This window comes from Dipteris shenzhenensis, chromosome 2, assembly GCF_047967505.1.
Source record: "Dipteris shenzhenensis isolate YYH24624 ecotype China chromosome 2, Dip_SZ_1.0, whole genome shotgun sequence".
NCBI lineage: Eukaryota > Viridiplantae > Streptophyta > Polypodiopsida > Gleicheniales > Dipteridaceae > Dipteris > Dipteris shenzhenensis.
Window position 1 is genome coordinate 18,572,484 of NC_141597.1, and position 21,724 is coordinate 18,594,207.

Below are 21,724 nucleotides of genomic sequence, written 5' to 3' on the forward strand. Positions count from 1 at the left end.
TAGGGAAAAAGAAATCCCATGTGCAAGTGTGTGGTATATGGATCCTTGGATGTAAAAGGTTGATGAAGACCCTCCTTATATCCCTCTCAGGACTTTGTGGGGAATGATGAGGTTTAAGGCGTGGCTAGAAGGTAGGGGAGCGGGACCCCCCATACTCGACTCATCCTATTCATGGCAGAGGAGGTGGCTGTCTTGCGGATAGTGGTGGGACACGTGTACTTGCACGGCTTTGTGAACTGTGTGGCCTGTGACTGGCATGGTGGCTGAATAGCGACTGCGCACATGTGTGAGTGGCAACGCACGTTGTGCTCGAACTTCGGTTGAGGGCGGCTGTTGCTTTGTGGCAAGAATGCAGAAATGGCGGCTGGTTGGTGTGGGAATTGAGGGCCTGCGTCAGTCTGTCTATGTGAACTGTTCGGGAGCTTGGTGGCAGCATTTGATTGGTCAACTGTGCCCAGCCATGTTGAGAAAGAAAATCAAGACCTTTTGAACCGACAAAGGGAAGAGTTCACTTCAAAGGCTTTCGACACCAACTGCAAGAAAGAAGGGATCAAGAGACAATTTACTGCTGCACATACATCCCAGCAAAACATGGTAGCAGAAAGAAAGAGTTAGCAATCATTGAAATGGGGCTATGTATGTAGTGGGAGGAAGCTTCCAAGATCTTTTTGGGGTTAAGTAGTCATACGGCTATTAACATCTGGAATAGAACAAAGACCAAGGCGGTTGAAGGGAAAACATTTCTCATTTGAGGATTTTTGGTTCTGTTGCTTATGGACATGTGAACAAAGCAGATAGAACTAAATTGGATCTCAGGATCAAGAAGTGCATCTTTGTGGGGTACCATGAGTGATCAAAGGCCTATTCAGGAGACAGAGTTTGAGCCACAAGCAACTGACCAGATTCCTTGTTCCCCAAAGACTGAGGCTTGCTATTACATCAGAGACTGAAGCTTCAAAGTCAGAGTTTGAGGCACCTAAGCCAACAAGATGGACGGCAAAGGAGAGAAAGCTATGAAGATGGTACTCGAAGATTGTGGAGGATTTAGGAGTCACAAACATTCGAGAGAGCAGTTTGGAGGTTTGAAAGGAAAGCTCCAACTGTGACTATGCTCTAATGGTTGGAAGCTATGAGCAAAGGGAATTCCAGAGTGACAAGTTGCATGGAAGCAAAAGTGGAGGCCATTATGAGGAACCATTCTTGGGACCTGGCTGATAGACCCTGGAAGAAGAACATCATAGGAATCAAGCAGGTTTACCACGCCAAGTACAACTCTAATGGTATTTTGGATAAGTACAAGATGAGACCTGGTTGTCAAAGGCTCTGCACAAGCAGAGAGAGTCGACTACGCAGGGACATTTGCTCCTATGGTTAGGATGACTACCATACGTAGGTCATAGCTTTGGCTGCCCACCACATCAGTGTCCACTGTTTCGGATAGATGTAAAGGCTGCCTTTTGAAACGGTGAGCTTTTGGAAGCAGTTTATGTTGAGCAGTCGGAAGGCTTCCGACAGCCAGATGGAGGAAAGAACGTGTGCAAGCTTCACACGGCACTTTATGGGTTCAAACAGGTTCCGACTGTGTGGTAAGAGAATAGATGACTACCTCTGTGAGATAGGCTTACTCGTAGTCCATCTGGTGCTGACCTCTACCTCTTCAGAAGAGGAAGTAAGACCATGATTATCATCCTTCATGTTGATGACTTAATTGTCACAGATGATTACAGGGGGAAGATCTAGGAGGTCAAAGGACTCTTGATGCAGGAGTTCGAGATGACAAATTTAGGATTTCTTCACTATTTCCTTGGTTTAAAAGATTGCTTCATCTGTCCAGAGAAATACTGTCATGATGTGCTGAAAAGATTTCAAAGAAGCACTAATCCTAATGGAGGGCGAGGCAGAGCTAAGGAACAAGGATGTGGCTAAGCAACGAGGACACATTTCACTTGATTGATGCAACAGTTTATCAAAGAATGGTTGGTAATTTGTTGTATCTAACCAATATTCGGCCAGATATAGCTTTTGCAGTGGGATTGCTTTGCCAATTCTTGTCAAATCCAAGGGAGAATCAAATGAAGGCTGGATTCAGGGTTTTGGGGTACCTCAAAAGGCACATCCAGATCATGTATCACTCTGGGAGCGAGCTTGTAGGATTCTCTGTTTCAGATTGGGCTTGACATTGGGATACATGATGCTTGACGTTAGGATACTACTTCATACTTGCATCAGGTGCCATATCTTGACTGTGTAATAGCAGTCAGCTAGATAAGGGGCCCTATTAGCCAATAACGGGTTCCACCTATTGTAGCTACTTTAGTATTTTTCTGTACATTTAGTAGTAACATAATACATTAGGTTTTTAATGAGGGCTTGCCATGTGGCACCCCTGTTGTAATATCCCATATGCAATCAGGTGCTGGCTGACTTTAATAAAACTATGTACTCTCAGGGCATTGAACACTAATGCAATCACATTTCATTCTATGAATGTTGGTACTTTCTAAGAATCAGCCTATTTGCTGCACACACAGGAACGAGTGCACCTAGCTCCAAGCTAGCCAGCCACGTGGGAGCTGCTAAATCCTCTGACCTCTTCTAGTAAGAGTGATCTATCCTTTTCCCTCTACTACTTCCTTTTCTGCGATCTGTGCTATACAGTTTCATAGTTTTCCTAAAATTAGTCACTGTTAGCAGCCTTAGCAGAAGCTATGCTTTCGGTTGGTATCAGAGACCTTTTCATCTGATTTTGTGGCCAAATATTTATCATCTCACTCTGAAATTTGGAGCACCAGCTCTGGAGCCTTGGGCCTACCTCCATGCAAAAATCTGTTCTGGACAGGTCTTTGTATCTCCAGATTGACACGTGCTACGTCGAAGCTCCATCCTGCTCCAATTTACATGATTTCAACATTATTGTGATCAGGCTGACCTCCTGCTCAGAAGCCTTAAAGAATTTCAGTGAAATTCCAAGATTTGAGCCAGAATCGCTCAGGTATCAGTGGCGCAAGCAGAATCCTATTTCTGCAGCGATCTGAAGATTTGCTGATCCAGAAGCTGATTTGCTCACATACAGTGAGTCACCTCAGCTGCTGGAACACCTGAGATCATCAACATACATAATGATCAGGGTGACCATTCCTTCAATAATACAGATGCACACTTAGACCTAGCATACTCATCTCTTCATACACCTCTCTCAAAGATTGTTACCACATGCAACTCTCTGCAAGCTTCCAAGAGATTCTTTGCTTGAGTAGGAGTCTGTGAGCTATGCTGCTTGTGCACCTTCTAATCAGGCAAAATCTTTCCCCTCTAGTAGTGAATCCATCTCTCCTCTCCATTGGCGCTCCACAAGAGAGAATTGCCTGTAACTTCACAACCTATGCCTCTCTCTTGCTCCCTGCTCAGGGGTTGTCCTTGCTCTTCTTCCTTCTACACTTCTAGTCCATGAGCTGTTGCTAGAACGCCTGTTGTTCCCTCAAGGCTGCTCCTTATCCATGCATGCAAGGCTGCCCCATTGTTGGCTGCTCCTGGGCTGCTAGACTGTTACCCTGTCTGTTTGTCAAGGCTGGTCTCCAGCTCGGCCTTAGCAACTTCGGCAGATGACTCAGAAGCACTCCAAAGCTGTACCCTTTGGTTCAGTTTGATCAATCAGAATTCACATAAAAATATCGACAGTGGATCTAGGCATTGAAGGTTCCTCACAGCAGTCCAAGCTACATGCCAATTTGGAAAGAGTGCTATAATTTGCTTAATGCTGGGATTTTATATTCTTGCCTTGGATGCTTGTCTAAGCATTTGTTTGCTTAGATGCTCGTTTGGGAGCGACTAAAATGAAATCGTATAATCTTCACAAGAAGTTGTAGCTTGAATGAAGAGAATGTGGACTGCTTTTTGATTAGCACTTCTCCTTTAGTGCTAGCCTGTCACCGCTGAGTCTGCCCTTCAACTTCAGAGTTTCGACAGAAACTTAGTATGAAGACCTTTGTATAGATGACGTCACTGGGGATGTCACAGTTCCTGCCATGCTTTTCAACCTTATGAGTGACTAACATGAGATTGAAACGACACACTGTGTTGTTTTTAAGGTATGTTCATAAAGATATATATTCTTGTATTGAGCCGATTAAGTGGTATTAATCAAACTAAGACTGGTTGATTGAGGTCTCAAAAGTGTCTAGCTTATGTGTGTGCCTGAAGAAATCCCGCCAGTCCCTGTGGTTTGGTAATAGAGTCAACTCACTTGAGATGGGATTACCTTACTAAGTTTGAACTAGAGTCTAATATGAGTCCCATTATGGCGGCTGTGAATCGCACAAAGTTAGGTACTGGGGTCTTGATTACACCTTGTTACCTAAGGGACCAGCCAAGGTCAAGTGACCATAAATCCTATTTGTTGAAAATACGTAGGATTCCGTACCACGGATATTAGTGGTCCCAGGTGTGATTTGAAGAGGACAGCCACGGCCCCAGAACCTCGTACCCCACCTTCTTGCCTTAGTCCCTTTCTATGGGCTGACTCCCATGTATAACCTGTCACTGTGGGCAGCCCTCTCTCTGGGCTCTCATGTGTCTCGGTGTAGAAGATCATGTCGCTATTAGTGTATATTTCCAGGAATCCTCCCGGATCGGACTAGAGTGTGCCATTGCAGTTCCACACTGCCATCTTCAATCTACTGTGTGAATTTATCCCATGGGTTCGACACTGTCATAACTCCCAACTTCTTTCTCTTCTTTCTCCCCTCTCTCTCGGATGATCACCCTACCATCCCTATATGCAGCCCATTTCCTGCTTCTCTTGCTGCCATTACACATACCATACCCTCCTTCCAATGCTCCTACTGTAGGAGAGTGAGATCATCATCCAAATAGACCTTAGACCCCTTCAAGGTTGCCCTCATGCTCATGAGGGTGGATCTATCCAAAGCAATTCTGAACTTCATTACTCCTTTTCTTTTCCTCCTCAAGTGCTTCAGAGATAAACCCTTTTTTCTTTCCATTCCAACATCTTAGCTTCCCCTTTGCTGATTTTTTGTTTAAGCTCAGCATGTGTGCCTTGCATTGTTTCCTGCATGGCATCCTTCTTGAGAGTGGCATTCTCTGTTTTCAGCTCTTCCATTGCCTTGCAGTTTCCTTCCGGGGTGACCTTCATGTCCTTCACTGGCTGCACTTCAATCTCCAAAGCATGTACCTTATCCAGGAGCTTGGTTTTTTCAGATATCCATTCAGCCTTTTCTTTCTCCCGTTCCTCTTTTTTGGCCTTTTCTTTTCTCTATTCCTCTTGCATTTTCTCTCCTGTTTTTTCACCTCAGCAAATGTTTTATCTAAATGCGCCTTCTTTGCGAGGAGGGCTACATTTGTAGATTCCAGGTTGTCAATTTTTCAATCAATGCAAGGTATAACACTGGATGTAGCGTTTGGAGTTGTCCCTGCTGTGTAAGCTGTCATGGAATTTTCAAGTGCTTGTTTTCTTGAAATGTCCTCTACTCATACTCGTGTAGGCATTTTGCAAAAATCACTTTTTGTCCTTGGCAGAAATGTAATAATGCTCAAATAGAGAGATTATTCACATGTTTACTGCTCAGAGTGGCCTTCGATTGATCTTCAGTTGAACTGATGCTTCCTTCCCCTTTTTTCCCCATTTTTCAGTACTGCATTGTGCCTTTCCTCTTTTCTGGATGCTGATTTCAGTGTGTCTCTGTTGTTGCTTGCAGGTCCAAGGGCTGGAGCAGGTATATAGGGGCTGGGAGCAGTCCGTGGCAGACCGGGTGGCCAATGTGCTAGGTGGGGGCTGCTGAGAACAGGCCCCCGGCTTGTTTTCTTATGCTCCTTGCAGGCGCCTAGCTCCTATATGGAGCTAGGATCCTCTACAGGCCCTGGAGCTGCCCTCACGATGAGGCAGAGGAGGCGCCCAGGCAGTTCGAGGCCTTGACAGTGGTCACGGGTGGCCTGAAGGGAGATTGGGAGACTGGAATGCCCAGGAGTGTGTGGTGCAGGCCTACAGAGGCCCGGGGTAGGGCGGGGGGTTGTAGGCAGCGCACAAGCTGCTGCTTGTGTCGCGGCAGACCAGGGGGGTTAGGCGACGAGGAGAGAGAGTAGGCTGGAAGTAGGGGAACCAGGAGGAAGATAGATTAGATGTCACATCCAAAAGTACATTGTATGTAGTACCTCCTTATCCCCTTTGACCTCTATATTTTCAAACACCCCCAAGTACTAACAATCCTGACACCGACTAAGTTGTCCAATTTTTGGCCTTCATTACAGAGAGAGAAAGAAATAAAGATATATTAACGTCTGCAAGAGGCCTCGTGGGCCTATGAGACAAAGAAACAAACCAAAGGGATATCTCATACAAGCCACTGCAGTGAAAGCAAAGGGCTCACTAAGGCCCTTGCTGAGTACTAAAGTTCTAACTAGTAACAACAAAAGCAAAAATAGTATCAAGTACTCAAGGGTAATGCGCTGAGTACATGCTCAGGCATGTATGCAGGTGCCATGATGGTTCTCTGGTGAGATGTGAAGAGCTCTCGTATATCTGTCTGTCGAGCTGTTATTAAAATGGCAGCGGAAGATGCAAACAAACTGAAATTATAGAGCCACACAGAGAACACTAGAGATAACAAAATGTACCACCACTGATCTGCTGTAAATCAGCCCTTAAACCAGGGCAGCAACTGAAATACAAGATATCTTGAATAAGATAGAAAACAGGAGCTGCAGGAGAGGCTGAACTGAAGCAGAGAAAAGGGGGGGAACACAAGAAAGCTGAAGCCTGAGAGCACGGAGGCAGGAGAAGCCTGAAACGAAGAGGCAGGGGCCTGGAGTGAAGAGGCTAGAGGAGCCTGAACTGAGGAGGCAAGAGCCTAGAGAAGAGGAGGCTGAAGGAGCCTGGGTGAAGAGGCAGGAACCTTGGAACAAGGGAACTGTAGAGGCCTGGAGCGGGGAGGCAAGAGCCCTGAAGAGGCAAGATCTGCTGCGGGAGTGTGGGCAGCCAACTGAGCAGCTGAGAGGGGGCTCTGAGGGAATGGTCAGGAGCAGCTGAGAGGGGGCTCTGAGGGAATGGTCAGGCTGTATGCTGGAGCCTTGAGGAGCTGCAAGAAGTGATGGAGGAAGTGAAGGGAAGGAGGCCCTTTTATAGGGCAGGCTAGGGGGGGAGTCGGCCAGTCTGGCTGGACCGACCAGCCTGGTCGGTCAGGCCAACTGGGCCGACCAGCTGGTCGGCCAGCCTACCCCCTCTGGCCCCCCTTGCTGCATGGGGGCTGGCCACTCCTGGAGATGCTGATTCTCAACAGCTGTCTCATGGGGTGGTGAAGGACATGGTCGTCTCGATTTCTGTATCCGATGGGCTACATCAAGAGTGACGCCTCATCCCTGGCTATCCCCCAAGGAGAGCTGAGATAGATCGAACCTCGATCGTGTGTGCTCTGGTCCCTCGTCGTGTCGCATGTAGTATGTGTGTATCTCGTCTGCTAATCCATGATGCCCTCATCTCATCTAACTCCTCCGAAGCTATGCAACGAAATCTATGACACGTGTCTGTGCTCGGTCAACTGGCATCATCTCCTGCTGCTCTCTGGTATGTTGCAACAGTGTATCTCTGTGTCGTCGCATCTCTATCAGGTAGAGTCCCACACAAACCTAGTCGGAAAAGTGGATCAGCCGTGTAAGTGGGCCAAAGCAAGCCCCTTTTGGAAGAGGCAATGGTAACGTCCCCGGATCTCATAGTAGACAAGGCAGACACATAAGAAGTGTTTCTTTGTCTTGACCACCCCCATCGTGCACAGTCTACAGATCCGCTGCTCTCTGGGTATACTCGTCGCTCTCCGCGTCTCAATCCCTAGCTGATGTGATGATACTTGCAACTGTCCTATGGCGATCCTCAGTGCATGCAAGACTCTCCTATCCTCAAGATACTGGGGTCTAAGAATGAGGCCATACTCTGATATCCTCAGGAAATGATCATGATAGTTGAGTCTTGGTGGGGAACTCCTGATCTCCCCTCCAAGTCCGGGAAGTGTAGGGCTACCGAATGATACGGTTGATCTCCTCTCGTGGGATCATCTCAGGTGGTGCATCTAGGCTATACTGAAAGGGGGGAAGTCTATCCATTTGGATCCCATATTTGCCCAACCATGTGGAGACACGTGCATACCATGATGTATCAACTCCGCTCTCTGCGAAGTGTTTGGATGATGCTAGTGCCAGTCTCAGTAGTCTCCAGGAGGTCAGGGCCGAGACTCTGTGGAGGAATGTCACCGTATGAAAAATGGCATCAATCTGGAGAGGTGTCATGGCGAACTTTGCCTGTATGATCTGGTGAGGGAGTAAGACTTCTTTGCAAATCATCCTAGACCCCATGATAATCTGTAGCCTCTCAAATCTCTTCCACTCTGCTGCTGAAAGATCACATCCCCAAAAGGGTGCTGCATACATGGCCGTCGGCGTCACTAGTGTGTCGAAAGCCAATGAGCTAGGAGGCGATCCCACAGGTCACCGCTGAGATTGTCCGAGCACAGACATGTGTTGCATATTTCTGGGAGAAGAACTTGATGAGAAGAGAGCATTATGGATTAGCAGTGAGAGTCACCGCCAGAATGCTGCCAGACACACTCTGCATGCGGCGGAGAGAGTGACCAGGGCACGCACAATCGAGGTCCGGTCTATTTCAGCCCTCCTTGGAGGAAACCGCCAGAGACGAGGCGTCACCCTTGACGTAGTCCATCGGATACAGAGTCGAGGAGACCACACCCTCCACCGCCTCGAGAGAGAGCTCGAGAGACACATATATGAGAGCTCCTTACATCCCATCAAAGAGCCAACATCCCAAGGATTTGCAAGAAAAAGCATTGGTGGAAGCCACATGCTTGGGGGATGTCGTACACCCGTGCATCATCCAAAGCCATGCCCTTTCTGAAAGAGGCAGTGACATCGCCCTCGGATCTCATAGACACATAGAAAATGCTCCTCTGTCTCGACCTTCCCCATTGGGTATAGTCTATAGATCCTTTGCTCTCTAGGTATGCCTACAGCTCTCCCTGCCTCAATCCTAAGCTAATGTGACGAGACTTGTAACTGTCCGATGGCGATCCTTAGTGCGTGTGTGAGTCTCCTATCCTCGAGATATTGAGGTTTGATGATGAGACCATACTTCGAGACCCTCAAGAAGTGGTTATGGTAGAACTGGATCTTGGTGGGGAGCTCCTTTCCCCCCCAAGCCTGAGACATATGAAGCTGGAGGACGTCCAACCGTATGATACAGTTGATGTCATCTCGTGGGATCATCTCGGGTGGTGCAGCCATACTGTACTGAAAGGGGGGAGGTCTGTCCATCTGAATGTCATGGCTACCAAACCATGTGGATACTTGTGCGTATCATTTTGTATCAACAGTGCTCTCTGCCAGTCGCCTGGAAGACTCCAATGTGAGCCTCGATAATCTCCATTGGGCTAAGGCCTAGACTCTATGGAGAATGTCACTTTCTAAAAGATGGCATCAACTTGGAGAGGGATCATGGCTAACTCTGCCTGTATAATCTGATTGGGGACCGAGGGCTTACTCCGAATCATCCTAGATCCCATCTCTTTCACTCCATCGCTACTTCCCGAGAAAGGTGCTGCATTGGTGAACACTACCCCCAAATATGTGTAAGAATGTACTATCTCCACTGGCTCATCTCGGTATGTGAGGGTATGGCGACGGGACACTGCTCGCGAGGTGTTGAGGATCATAACCTTGGTCTTTTCAGTCAAGTCTCTCTCTTTGCATAACATCTCAAAAGCCTCTAGATGTTTCTGCAATCCCTCTGCTGAGGATGATATGAGGATCGCGCACAACAGTATCTGTACCATCAGGTGAGCCAGAAGTGAACCCTCTTACTCTCACTCCCCCCCCCTTCCTCTCAGCCAGCCCCCTCTCCCTCTCCCTCTCCCTCTCCCTTTCCCTATGAGCTGCTGCTCCTCCCCGTGAGCTACTGCCCCCCCCTCTCCCTCTCTCAGCCAGCCCCCTCTCCCTCTCCCTCTCCCTCGCTGCCCCCCCCTCTCCCCCCCTCGCTGCTCCTCCTCTCCCTCCCCTCTTGCCAGCCCCCTCTCCCTCCTCCCTCACCCTCCCTCTCCCCTTCCTCCTCCCCGCCCTCCCTCTCCCCCCCCCGCTACCCCCTACCTCTCCCTCCCCGCCCAACCTCTCCCCCACCGGTCAGCCCCCCTGCCCCCCTTCTCCTCCCCCGTCCCCTCCCCCGTCCTCCCTCTCCCTCGCCAGCCCCCCCCCCCGCTGCCCCCCTCCCCGCTGCCCCTTTCTCCTCTCCCCTCCCCCGCTGCCCCCTTCTCCTCCGCCCTCCCTCTCCCATGCCAGCCCCCCCGCCCCCTTCTCCTCCCTCGCCCCCCTCCCTCCCCCACGCTCTCCCCCCCCCCCCCGCTGCTCTCCCCCCCAAGGTGACCCCCCCCTGGAAAAAAAAAAGAGGAGTTAAAAAAAAAAAAAAACCTCCTCCCTCTCCCTCCCCGCCCCCTTCCTCCCTATCTCAGCTCCCCACACCTCCCCCTCAGCCTACCTCCGTCTCCCCTCTCTCCTCCCCTCTCTTTCTCCTTCTTCCTGTCCCTCTCTTTCCCTTCCCTTCCCCTCTCTCCTACCCTCTCTTTCTCCTTCCTGTGCCCGCGTTCAGGGCTTGGCTGTAGTTTCACGGACGGAGCTTTTTAAGTGTTGGAATCGGCCTTTTCACATCGATTGGCGAATGGATCCCCATTCAGTCAATCTCCGTCCACCTCCACCGGCCGCGAGAACCGTCATTTTTTCAGAAGACGAGCTGTAGCAGCTCAAGAAAGATGTGGAATTAGAGGGCTCCACTTCACTTATGCCCGCGTCTTTGGGTTACACCCTTCCAGATCATAGGCTAGAGACTGGATGCTGGCAGCGTTACCAGGAGACCTCGCCCCTCACCTCAGGGATATTCGACTTTTGGGACGTGGATTCTTCCAAGTGGTTTTCGACTCCCACGAGTCAACAACCCTTGTTATCAAAGCTAATCCCCTGGCTTTGGGTTCGAGGAGGATCTTTCTTTTGCCCTACACCTTGGGCTTCGATCCAAGCGAGGAGGACAGGCAGGTCACATCACTGTTCATTAGGTTTCTTGGTCTTCCTCAGGTCTACCATCGACTGCTTGCCACTATCGGCGGAGCCACATTCAGAGTGGTCACGGAGATCCCCTCCCTTCCTGGCATGCCTTCTTCCTTGGCAGAGGCAGTCAGTGCAGACGGGGTGCCTCGTGTTAGGGTCATTGTCTCTGACCCTAACATCTTAGATGACCACGTTATGCTTCAGTGTCCAGACGGCTCTCTCTTTCGACAGAGAGTCGAGATTTCAGGTAGACAGGACCAGTGCAGGATTTGCAGGACCCTTGGGCACTTTGCTAGAGACTGCCCAAGAAAGAGAAAAAGACCCAAGAGGTCTTCTGGTGCGGCTCCTTCACGTACTACCACGACTGCACCTCCCCATCACCCTGTACCACGCACTCCAGGACCACCAAGAGCAACAGGGCGCCCTGCTTCGCGCACCCGAGGACCACCAGGGGCAGCAGGGCGCCCAATGTCCGTAGCACACCCAGTATCACGATGGAGAGCTATCAGAGCGGCTCCCTTACCTTAGGAGGAGACTTTTGATCCTGTTCAGACAGACGCCTTTCAGACTCCAGAGGTGGATGTTGCTGCAGCCCCAGACACTACAGTTCCACATCAGGAGGGGCCTTTAGATCCACCAGTCCCAGTCACTTTGGTCTCTGACCTCTTGGTTTTTGACCACGAGGGGACTACAGGTACTTCTTCCCCGCAGACTGTTCCTGCCACAGTCAGGACAACCGAGAAAGTGCAGGCACAGATGAGGGCTCCTGATTCCTCTTCACCCCAGCCACAGGTCTCCTTAACCCCAAGCTCCAGTTCTGCTGATAGAGGCCTGGCATGTCCTTCTCCTCCATCTTCCACGAGTGCAGGTCTTCTTCGCACTCCTCGATCAGACTTGCTTATCAGGAATTCTTTTTCGGCACTGGCAGATTCGGCGACTTTCATGGATGATGAGGAGTTTGTGCCCTCCACCTTAGGGGTCCCGGTCATTGGGATTCCTTCTGACAGGGCCTCGCTTTCAGCAGGTGTGGGGATCCTTTCACTTCTTGAGTGTTTCGCCCTCAGCAGGAGTGTTTCGGCCCAGGGGAAGCTGGTCTCCTCTACTAGGTCAGGTAAGCCTTTCCATCCAGCATCCTCCTGTCGATGAGGATAGTCAGCTGGAACATACAGGGCCTAGGCGGAGTTCCATACCGTCGCCGTAGGCAGCTGATCCGGAACCAGCTTCATCCAGGCGTCACTGGGGGTGCTATTGATATCCTTTTTATCCAAGAACACAAGCTGGATGCCAGTGATTGCTCTAAGTCTGGCAAACTGCTTTCAGGACATACCTTTTGGTCGCCTGCTATGGGCACAAGGGGAGGTACTCGCATTTCGGTCTCTCTTTCTATTCTCCCCTTGGTTGCTGGTCATGGTATTATCTCCCCTTCTAGAGCTCAATGGATCATTATTTTGATTGGAGGGCGTAAGATTGGTCTTCTTAATCTTTATGCTCCCAACAACAGAGGGAAGCGCAACAGAGAGGAGCGGATCTTCTTTTAGAAGGAGTTACTCTCTTGGGCCCCCATTGCAGATTCTTGGATCATTGGTGGCGACTTCAACATGGTTGAGTTGCCTTCAGACAAAAAGGGAGGCAGACAGGGTGGAATTCATTCTTTGGAGAGGGCAGCCAGGGATGCCTTTCTCTTTCAGTTCAGTGGCAGAGACACTTGGTTGGATGATGCCTTTCATATTATGCCACAGTCACTCCTGTACTCTTGGTCGAACAGGAGAATACACATGCCCATTCGTGCACGGATTGACAGATTTTATGTAGACGATTGGGCACTTGATAGAGGAGGATCTGTATGCATTTCTACTGGGGTTTCCATCTCAGATCATTTTCCAGTGGTGTTGCGGATTCTTGAGCCTCATCGGAGAGGACGCTCTGCCAGTGTCAGGATTCCGGATGCTTTTTATGCAGAGGAGAGCCTCATGGAGGATATTTTACAGATTTGGGTTTCTCACATACAGGGTAGAGCTGTCCATCCATCTCATCTCAGGTAGTTGCAGCCTTATCCGAAATTAGTGACTATTATCATTCAGTCGCTAATTCTAGGAGACGTGAGATTGGTATACGCCAGCAGTTAGCGTCCCTTCAGAGGGAAGAGCAGAAGAGACCCACAGATGCTTGGATTCACGAGCGCCTTGCTCCAGCAAGGGCTCATTTGTAGACATTGTTGGATCAGAGAGCAGAGTATGCCTTTCATGCACGGGAATCCTTTTGGATTCAGATGGGTGGCAGGGTCAACAAACACTTTTTCTCTACTCATGGGCCCAGACATAGTAGAGATAGTGTTTCGGAGCTTGTTGACTCAGACGGGGTGTTACAGTCAGATCCTGATGCTGTCATGTGTGTAGCTTCAGATTTTTTTGCATCCCTTCTTACTGCAGATCTAGGCACACAGGCCATTGATGATGCCACAGAGGTTATTTTGGCAGTGTATCCCTGTATTGGTGAAGAATGAGATGTATGTTTCTCTGGATGCACGTTTCACCAATGCAGAATTCAAGACTGCATTACTTGCCCTTCACAAGGGCAAGTGCCCAGGTTCAGATGGACTTACCCCCTCCTTTTTTATTACTTTTTGGGAGCAGATTAGTGATCACATTACATCAGCCCTGCAGGGCGTGTGGGACTCTGGTGAGATGCCGGACTCACTCACAGATGGTCTCATTCATCTCATTCCAAAGGGGGGTAATAGGAATCTTGTGTCTCAATAGAGACCCATCACTCTTTTGGGCACTTTTTACAAGATTCTGGCGAAAGCCATCAGTCTGCGGCTACATGTTTTTCTTCCAGATTTGATTCATGACACGCAGACAGGATTTGTGCATGGCAGAAGTATTTTTTATAATATTCTCTCATTTTGGGAGGCCTCAGAATGGGCCATGCAGAGCCGCCAGAGATTGGCCATTCTACTCTTGGACTTTGAGAAAGCTTACGACATAGTAGACTGGGATTTCTTAGAGGGTACTCTATCTCGCTTTGGTTTTTCAGATACATGGATTAGAGGAGTATCCTCTCTCTACAGATCAGCCCATAGCCAGTTGCTCATTGGGGGGGTAAGAGGGGACAGGTTTCAGATTTCCAGATCCGTCCGCCAGGGATGTCCTCTTGCCCCGTTTCTTTTTCTGTTTGTGGCGGAAGCTATGAGTATCTACATTAGATCTCAAGCTGATATTTATGGGCTGAGGCTTCCTATCCGCCGGGAAGAAGAGCTCTTGGAAAGTGAGTTGGCAGATGACACGGCTGTTTTTTTGGATGCCTCCCCCAGGACACTCACTTCCTTCCGGACAGCCTTGGATTTGTTTTGCACGGCTGCAAGTGCACACATTAATTGACATAAATCCAGTGGTTTTTGGATTTGCGAGGATGACACCCTGGATTGGGGTAATGATATTGGCTTCACTTGGGTACAGAGGGGCTTCTCCGTCAGATATTTGGGCTGCCAGGTTGGGGTGGGCATCTCTCCCTCACAACACTTTGCTCCGGTGTTGGAAAGCATCAGAAGAAAGCTCCTTTTCTAGAGCTCAACCAAACTTGACTTGGCCTCCAGGGTGGTGGTGGTTAACCAGGTTCTTCTAGCCACAGCATGGTTTGTATGCTCTTGTTGGTGCCACTCTAGGGAATGTATCACTCAGCTTAAGAGGCCTGTACGAAACTTTTTATGGAGTGGTCTAGATGGCACAACTGATGTTACAGCCAGGTGGCTTGGGAGACCTTGATTCTTCCTACAAGAGAAGGGGGTTTGAATATCATCGACCCAGATCTACAGTGCAGAGCTTTACTCTGCAAGTTCGTTGTGAGAGGGCTTATGCCAGGACAAGAGCCTTGGAAGGATTTTTTAATCAGATGCATACAGTCTCGCACGCCCACTTCAGGAGAGGATTGGACACACAGTACTAGATGGGTTTTCACCACAGCCCACCTCAGGTCTCCCTCTTCCCCTCTTATGGTTGCTATCTTGAAAGCATGGGTCAGCTTCAGGAGTACTCTTCGCAGGGTTCCCCCATCCACCCGTAAAGAGATTGATAGGCAGCCTATCATGTGGAATGACAGGATTTTGGATGAGCTTGGCAGACCACTTGGAGCTTCTCCTTACAGGCAGTGGCCAAGATGGGAGAGGGGCCCTGCATCTACAGTGGGAGCATGGAAAGCCTTCAGGAAGCTTCCTGCAGACCAACAGGCCTAGATGGTTCTTAATCTCAGAGGGAGTGCAGGGAGAATCCAACAGATTGATGCAGCCTTGCCCTTGGATTGGGTGGACATAGATGACATGCCTATTACTTGCTCCACCTGGATGGGGGCATTTTCCAGATTGAGAGTTCCTTTACAGGTGATTGCTTTTCTTGACCCACATGAGGATGCCTTAGTATTTGATGTTTTTTGGGGGGGCAGGCTGTCCAGATCCACAGACGATATCTTGTTGGAGGTATCGTTTCAGCCAGTCAGGATAGTGGGCTTCATGGAGCATGGCTCTCTTTCATAGTGGTACTTGGATCCTGACCCGCTTCTCCTCGCCCTTGGCTCATGGAGGCTGTGGCTTTATGGAGGTGTCCCAATTAAGTTTTTGCAGTGGGACCCTGGGGAATGGAAATGGATAGATGAAGGGCACCGAGAGAAGGGCATTCCCTTCTTTCGTTACACGGTCACTAATGCCAGGAAATTCCAGCTCAGCTCTAGGGGTTGGAAGCCTACCAGAGCTCCTCATTGAGAGAACTTTCAGATTTCTGCTGACTTGCAGAGAATTTTTTGGCAGAGGCTCTGGAAATCCCACCGGAATAGAAAAATCACTCTCTTCTTTTGGCTTTTTATTCATGGTGGGATAGCAGTGAACCATTGGAGATCCAAGTTCGGAGCTGACCCTTCTTGCCCTCGCTGCCTTTCTGCTTTGGAGACAATACAACACTGCCTATGGGATTGCAAACAGGCGGGAATCATATGGAAGGGGATTGCAAGACTTTTCAGCACTTTTGTTTGCCTACCTTTCTATATGACCTGGGGATCAGTGGCTTGGCTTACTCTTTCAGGGTCCCATGTATTTTTTGAGAGACTTGACTCCTCTTGGGCTCTTCACATCCAACGACACCTTGTGGAGTCGTGCTCTCTAGAGGATGTTCGGGCCACTCTTTTCAGGGCTGCTCACTTTTCGGTCGACTCTCCATGGGAGATCCTAGCTAGCATTGCAGCATGGCACATTTGGAGAGCCAGGTGCACTGAGGCTTTGGAGGGTTCTCGGATTCACCCTTCTTAGATCTTGGCCAGTACTTGGACAGATACGATACACACTCTGATGCCCATTTGGGCAACCATGCAAGGATCATCTCGAGTAGCCTCCTTGAAGAGAGTTACTTTTCTCAGAGATTGGAGAGACTCTCCCTTCTTTGCTGAGACTTCTACAGGGTTGAGATGGTATTTTTAGCCTCAGCCTTGGTTTCTTTCTACCTCATTCCTCTGAGGTGTTTTTATTACATGCTTAGCATGGTGTATTTCCGCACAGAGCTTGCTCTAGCGGGTTTCTTTCTTACTTAATAGAAGTCTCTTTTTTGGAAAAAAAAATGAAGTGAACCCTCTCCACCTGACGATCTACAAAGGATGTAATATCATCAATATAGAGCCGAAAGAGAGTCGGTGAGAGGGGGCAGCCTTGCTTCATTCCGATATTGCTCTCAACCCAATTCTATAGACCACCCGAGGCATGTACTCTCCCTCTGATGGACTCATATAGACTCATCACCCACCAAATCATGATCTCTGGGAGGTGCAACTCTTGTAACCTCCTAATCAAGCGGTAACGTGGGACAGTATCAAATGCCTTACGAAAGTCTACAAAGCAAGTGTAGACATTCTGGTGCCTCAACTTCGCCTCCTCAATGATGGCCCTCAAGGTGAAGATGTGGTCTAGGGTGGAGTGCTATCTTTGAAAACCCTGCCTGTCCAAGAGCGTGTTGCTCGTGACCGTCTGTGTGGCTGCAGATATCTTAGCCTGAGTGCGGCCAATCATGAGAGTATGGGAGTTCCTTGTGTCCATGGGGTCACCTGCCTCGTGTATCAGTACTATGGTGATAGTGCTCCACGTAGCCGAGAAGTCGTGGCATTTGGCATGATTGAACAACTGCGCTAAAGCCGGGGTCAAGGCCTCCTGCCCATGTGCAAAGTGCTCAGTGCGTAGCCCCTCATGATCTGGTGATCTCTGCCGGAGAAGGGCAGCTTGTACATTTTGTGGAGTACACACGTGAGACGTAAGTGGGCGTGGGCATAGAGGACATATCAGGTGGTGTGTGACCTAGGACATCATAGAGGGAGCATGCATAAGTGTGCCAAACATTTGGACCTGTGATAGGGATGGGCAACTTCCCCTCCGATAAGAGCCCCCAATCCGTAGTAGGATGCCCCCCATGAAAGGATCGGATCACCTCATCCATCTTGAGTATGAGGAAATTGCGCTTCTTATGCCGTGTCACTCGGCGTGAGATTTGTTGTGCCTTTGGTGAAGTCAAGTGTCCTGGTGCTTGCTCATGTGTGAGGTGGGCTCTCATCTCTCTGCACTCGTCATCAAACCAGGGGTTTTGGGGCATCTTCCCGTATGGGACACGTGCAGATCAAGTCGTGGGAAAGGATCTGGTGGCAGCCTCCTGTATCACTGAGACAAGGGTATTTGAGGCATGGGTGAGGTCCATCCCATCTCCAAAGTAAGAGTTGGAAGCTCCGAGGCCAGGTGGCTCACAAGTATACATGGTCAAGAGCACGGTCAAAATGGATCTGAACACTAGTGGGTGCGGAGGGGCCCCTCCTCATGACTGGCATGGCGGCTGAGTTACAGAAGGCAAGGAATGAATGGTTGGCACCGAGTGGAGGAGGGGGCACAGTAAAATCGTGTATCTATGAGGCAAAAGCTAGTGGACCCAGCAAGTAGTCTAATGTGCTTCTTCCCCTGCCATGTGGGAAACAAGTGAGCCCACCAGATGATGGCCATCTTGGTGGGGGGGGGGAGAGAGAGAGAGAGATGGCCATCTTGGTGGGGGGGAGAGAGAGAGAGAGAGAGAGAGAGAGAGAGAGAGTTTGATTATGTAAACTTTAGTCTTTCACGTATGTATGTTTCAATACATTTTCATGTTTGTCGTTTGAACCTAGTTGCATCTCCACCTGCTAGTTTATTTCAGGTACTGAGCTTGTTTCCAGTTGATTTTGAAGAAAGAATTGGGCGTTTGAATGAGATCCCTGATCAAGAACAAGATCACCACAGTAAGCAGGTTGAGCGTAGTGGTCAACTTGGTGACACATATTTATCCAAGGAAACAAATGTTCAGTTATCAAAAAAACTGCCTGCAAGAGGAGCTCGGAAAGGGAATACACAGAAACCTGGTCTTGAGAGTGGAGTTCCTAGTGATTTTTTTGTTGAGGAACAGATTACACTGTCACATCAAGCCATAGAGGCCAAGTCTCAGGACCTAATCTCTCCTACTTTCCATAAGACGATTGCTAGAACAAATCATTCACAGCAAAGCACTGCAAAGGCTAAGAAAAAGCACCAGTCTAAAAGTCCAAAGACATTGAATCCCATTAGTATGGAAAATGCATGCAAAGAGTGTGGGCTCAAGCAGGGAGCTGACTGTGTCGTCTGCGGCCGGTGCAATGCAGGATATCATAGGTACTGCATAAGTTCTATTTCAACTGCTTTCCCTGAGAACGGGTGGTGTTGTCCATCTTGTACTTCTAAAATCGTCATTGACGATCCCCATGTAGTTAGCTTTGCCAAGGAAAACAGGGAAGGTGCGAATGATGTCCAGCAACTGTCTTTGGTGCCCAACAAGTCGGGTGATGGAATAAGTGTTACAAGCATTGAGCCTGTAAAGATCGCAGGCAGAGGAGGTGTTTGTAAAGCATGTGGAAAGGAGGACGATAATGTTCTTCTTTGTGATACATGTGATGCTGCATTTCATATGAACTGCCTGACCCCTGCTATGGAGGGGGTGCCTGATGGGAACTGGTATTGTCCTGCCTGTGTGGAAGCTGGGAAGGAACCTATGATTACACATGAGTTGGAGCATGCTGAAGATCATCATTGTGCTGTTTGTGATCGGATTTGTGGAAAATCTTTAGCCCCTATTGAAAATGAACCTGCCCCTATTAAAGATGAACCTGTCCCTATTGAAAATGAATCTGCAGAACAACAAATTTTCTCAACCAATGAGAATGTCTGCAAGATCTGTGGAGCTGATAAAGCCAAGAAGCTTTGTATCTCATGCTTTGGATGCGAGAAGTTTTATCACTTGTCTTGTCTGACCCCACCCCTGAAAAAATTTCCTCGTGGAACCTGGTTTTGCCCGTCATGCCTCTGCAGGGTGTGCAAGATCGATGAGAATGATGACAAAATTCTACTGTGTGATACTTGTGATGAAGGCTACCATACCTACTGTCTTTCTCCTCCTCTTACAGATGTTCCGGAGGGGACTTGGTTTTGTCCATCTTGTGTGAAAGTTGAAAGCCCTGTGGTGAGATCGTCCTCTGAGGATGTGATAATTATTTCATCTGAAGATAAGAAATCACTGACTGAGGTATCGAAGAGAAAGCGGAAGAGCACAGAGCCAAGGAGATCTTTCTGAAGAATAGTGAGATGAGGTTGCTATTTTGTCACAGGCTGAGGACGACTCATGGATTGCACTTGCTCTTTTATTTGTTACAAGTGACTGCTTGCTCAGCAAGCTGTCTTCAAACATTTCTTTTAATGAAGCATTGTACACGTATCCTTGGTTTTTGTCTCGTTTGTTGCATGAATTGGTTGCATGGCTATTACGGGTCGAAATTGCCTTAACGAGTTGCATTCATTCTGACCGTCTACTACCTTTGTAGTCTATCCACCTGCAATCTCTCCTTCCTGCGAAGACAGTTTTGAAAGATGTGTTGTCTTAATCTCCCAAAGTGTATATCGTGTTTGACAATACTGTAGTCCCAGCACCCTAGTTCTCTGTTCTCTTTCACTGCATGTAGAACTGAGACTAGAGCTTGTGTAGTCGCGCATTGTGAAACCAGGGCTTAATACTCACATGCAAAAATTGCAGGCGTGTTTTTGTATTTGTGGCTGCCCTGCCCCTGGGTTCAGATTGGATTGTCTTGGGTAAGTGTTGATGTTGTGGGATACGATTGAGCTGTCTTATTGGGGATTTCACAGCTCCAATTCAAATACACCCAATAACAATTTCCAGCAAATTCATCTTGGGATCTATGCTGTCTAGAGCCTAGTCTCAAAGAGCTTTATTTTTGAAAATTGTCTTTCCATGACACATCATAGCAGTGCGCTCATCTGAGCCTTGCTCGTTTGATGATGCAAATGTGATTAGTGAATTCTACCATGGTAAAATCCTTCAAATAATAATAGCAGGTATTCTTCGTATTTGCATTTTCACTTGTGAGGGCATCACAAGCATTTAATGCTCTAGGTTAGATTGTGGATTGCCTTTTGTAAATATGTTAGTGTAATATTTAGGGGAGAACTTTCACGAGATATCATTTGGGGACCTGTACGCGCAGCCTCGAGGACTTTCTTTGAAAGTTGCTATTCCATGGCACATTTTAGAACCTGTTAGACATAAATCTGAAGGTATGAAAGCATCCAAACAATCTAGTCTACAAGTTTTGGTGATCTATTTTTTGCAATCCTTCAGAAGGTGCCTGCTAATGCATATGGAATGTATAGAATTCAGACCGTGGATAGCCGAACCATCGTACCAAACAAGTGATGAAGCCATATACTTGCAAGGGAAAGCGAATTATGCCTTAAATTATTATGTTCATAGAATGGGAGCATTGTTTGCTATGTATTTGAGTATGACCACAAGTTAGGGGGGGTTTACGAGTAATAGTTGTTTAGATTTTCATGTGTGAACTTGAGATGATGTTTTAGGCCGCTTGTTTAAAGCTTGACAGAGGTTTTTTTGGGCCATAAGTAACTTTGCATTTATGTCATATGTACAATACATGGCGGACGCCTTATAAGTATCTTATAATGAAGAGGATCCAAATATTCTCCAAAGAGATCTAGTGAGAGTATCTTCAAGAGCGCATGGTTTGGAATGACATAAAATAGTTATGCCCTTGTGAAAACCTCCATGTTGCCCACATGGCACATTAGGGGAGGTTTGAGGATTCAAAAGGGCCATGTAAGGAATGGATTAGTATTTTCATTTTGGCCTTAGAATTTGATTAGTAATCTACATATTACTTGGTAAACTTAAATTATAGGTGGTGTCAGGTGTAGTTATATTACTTGGAATGGAGGTCTGACTAAGAGGCATCCATAATTTCTCAAATTGGGGATTGCCACATGGCAATAGGTGCGAACAATCCGTCCCCTTGTGTCTACAATTCACCTAATTGCACATAAGTGGTGCCTATAAGTTGCCCAACGGGTGCCTACAACCTGTCCACCATTTTCAAAGTTTGGTGGGCAAGCTTACCACGTCACAACCTCCTTGAACTTGCCAAGAGGTCTACCAAATGCACCCCCACTTCCGCCATCTCAATATGGCATTAGACCATAGATTGGAGCACTCCCATTGGTTCGTCTCAAATCCATCCC

General features: G+C 48.2%; 1 protein-coding gene across 3 annotated transcripts in view; it reads left to right on the plus strand.

Annotated features, from left to right (window-relative positions):
• The window catches only part of LOC147904424 (RING/FYVE/PHD-type zinc finger family protein), a 39,734-nt gene extending 19,774 nt beyond the window's left edge, over window positions 1-19,960 (plus strand). For all 3 annotated transcript variants that reach the window (XM_087386355.1, XM_087386365.1, XM_087386360.1), the window contains exon 5: window positions 18,309-19,960. In XM_087386355.1, the coding sequence (XP_087242481.1) occupies window positions 18,309-19,751 (1,443 nt within the window). In that variant the 3' untranslated portion in view covers window positions 19,752-19,960. The remainder of the gene's footprint in view (window positions 1-18,308) is intronic.
• The last annotated feature ends 1,764 nt before the right edge of the window (window positions 19,961-21,724 follow it).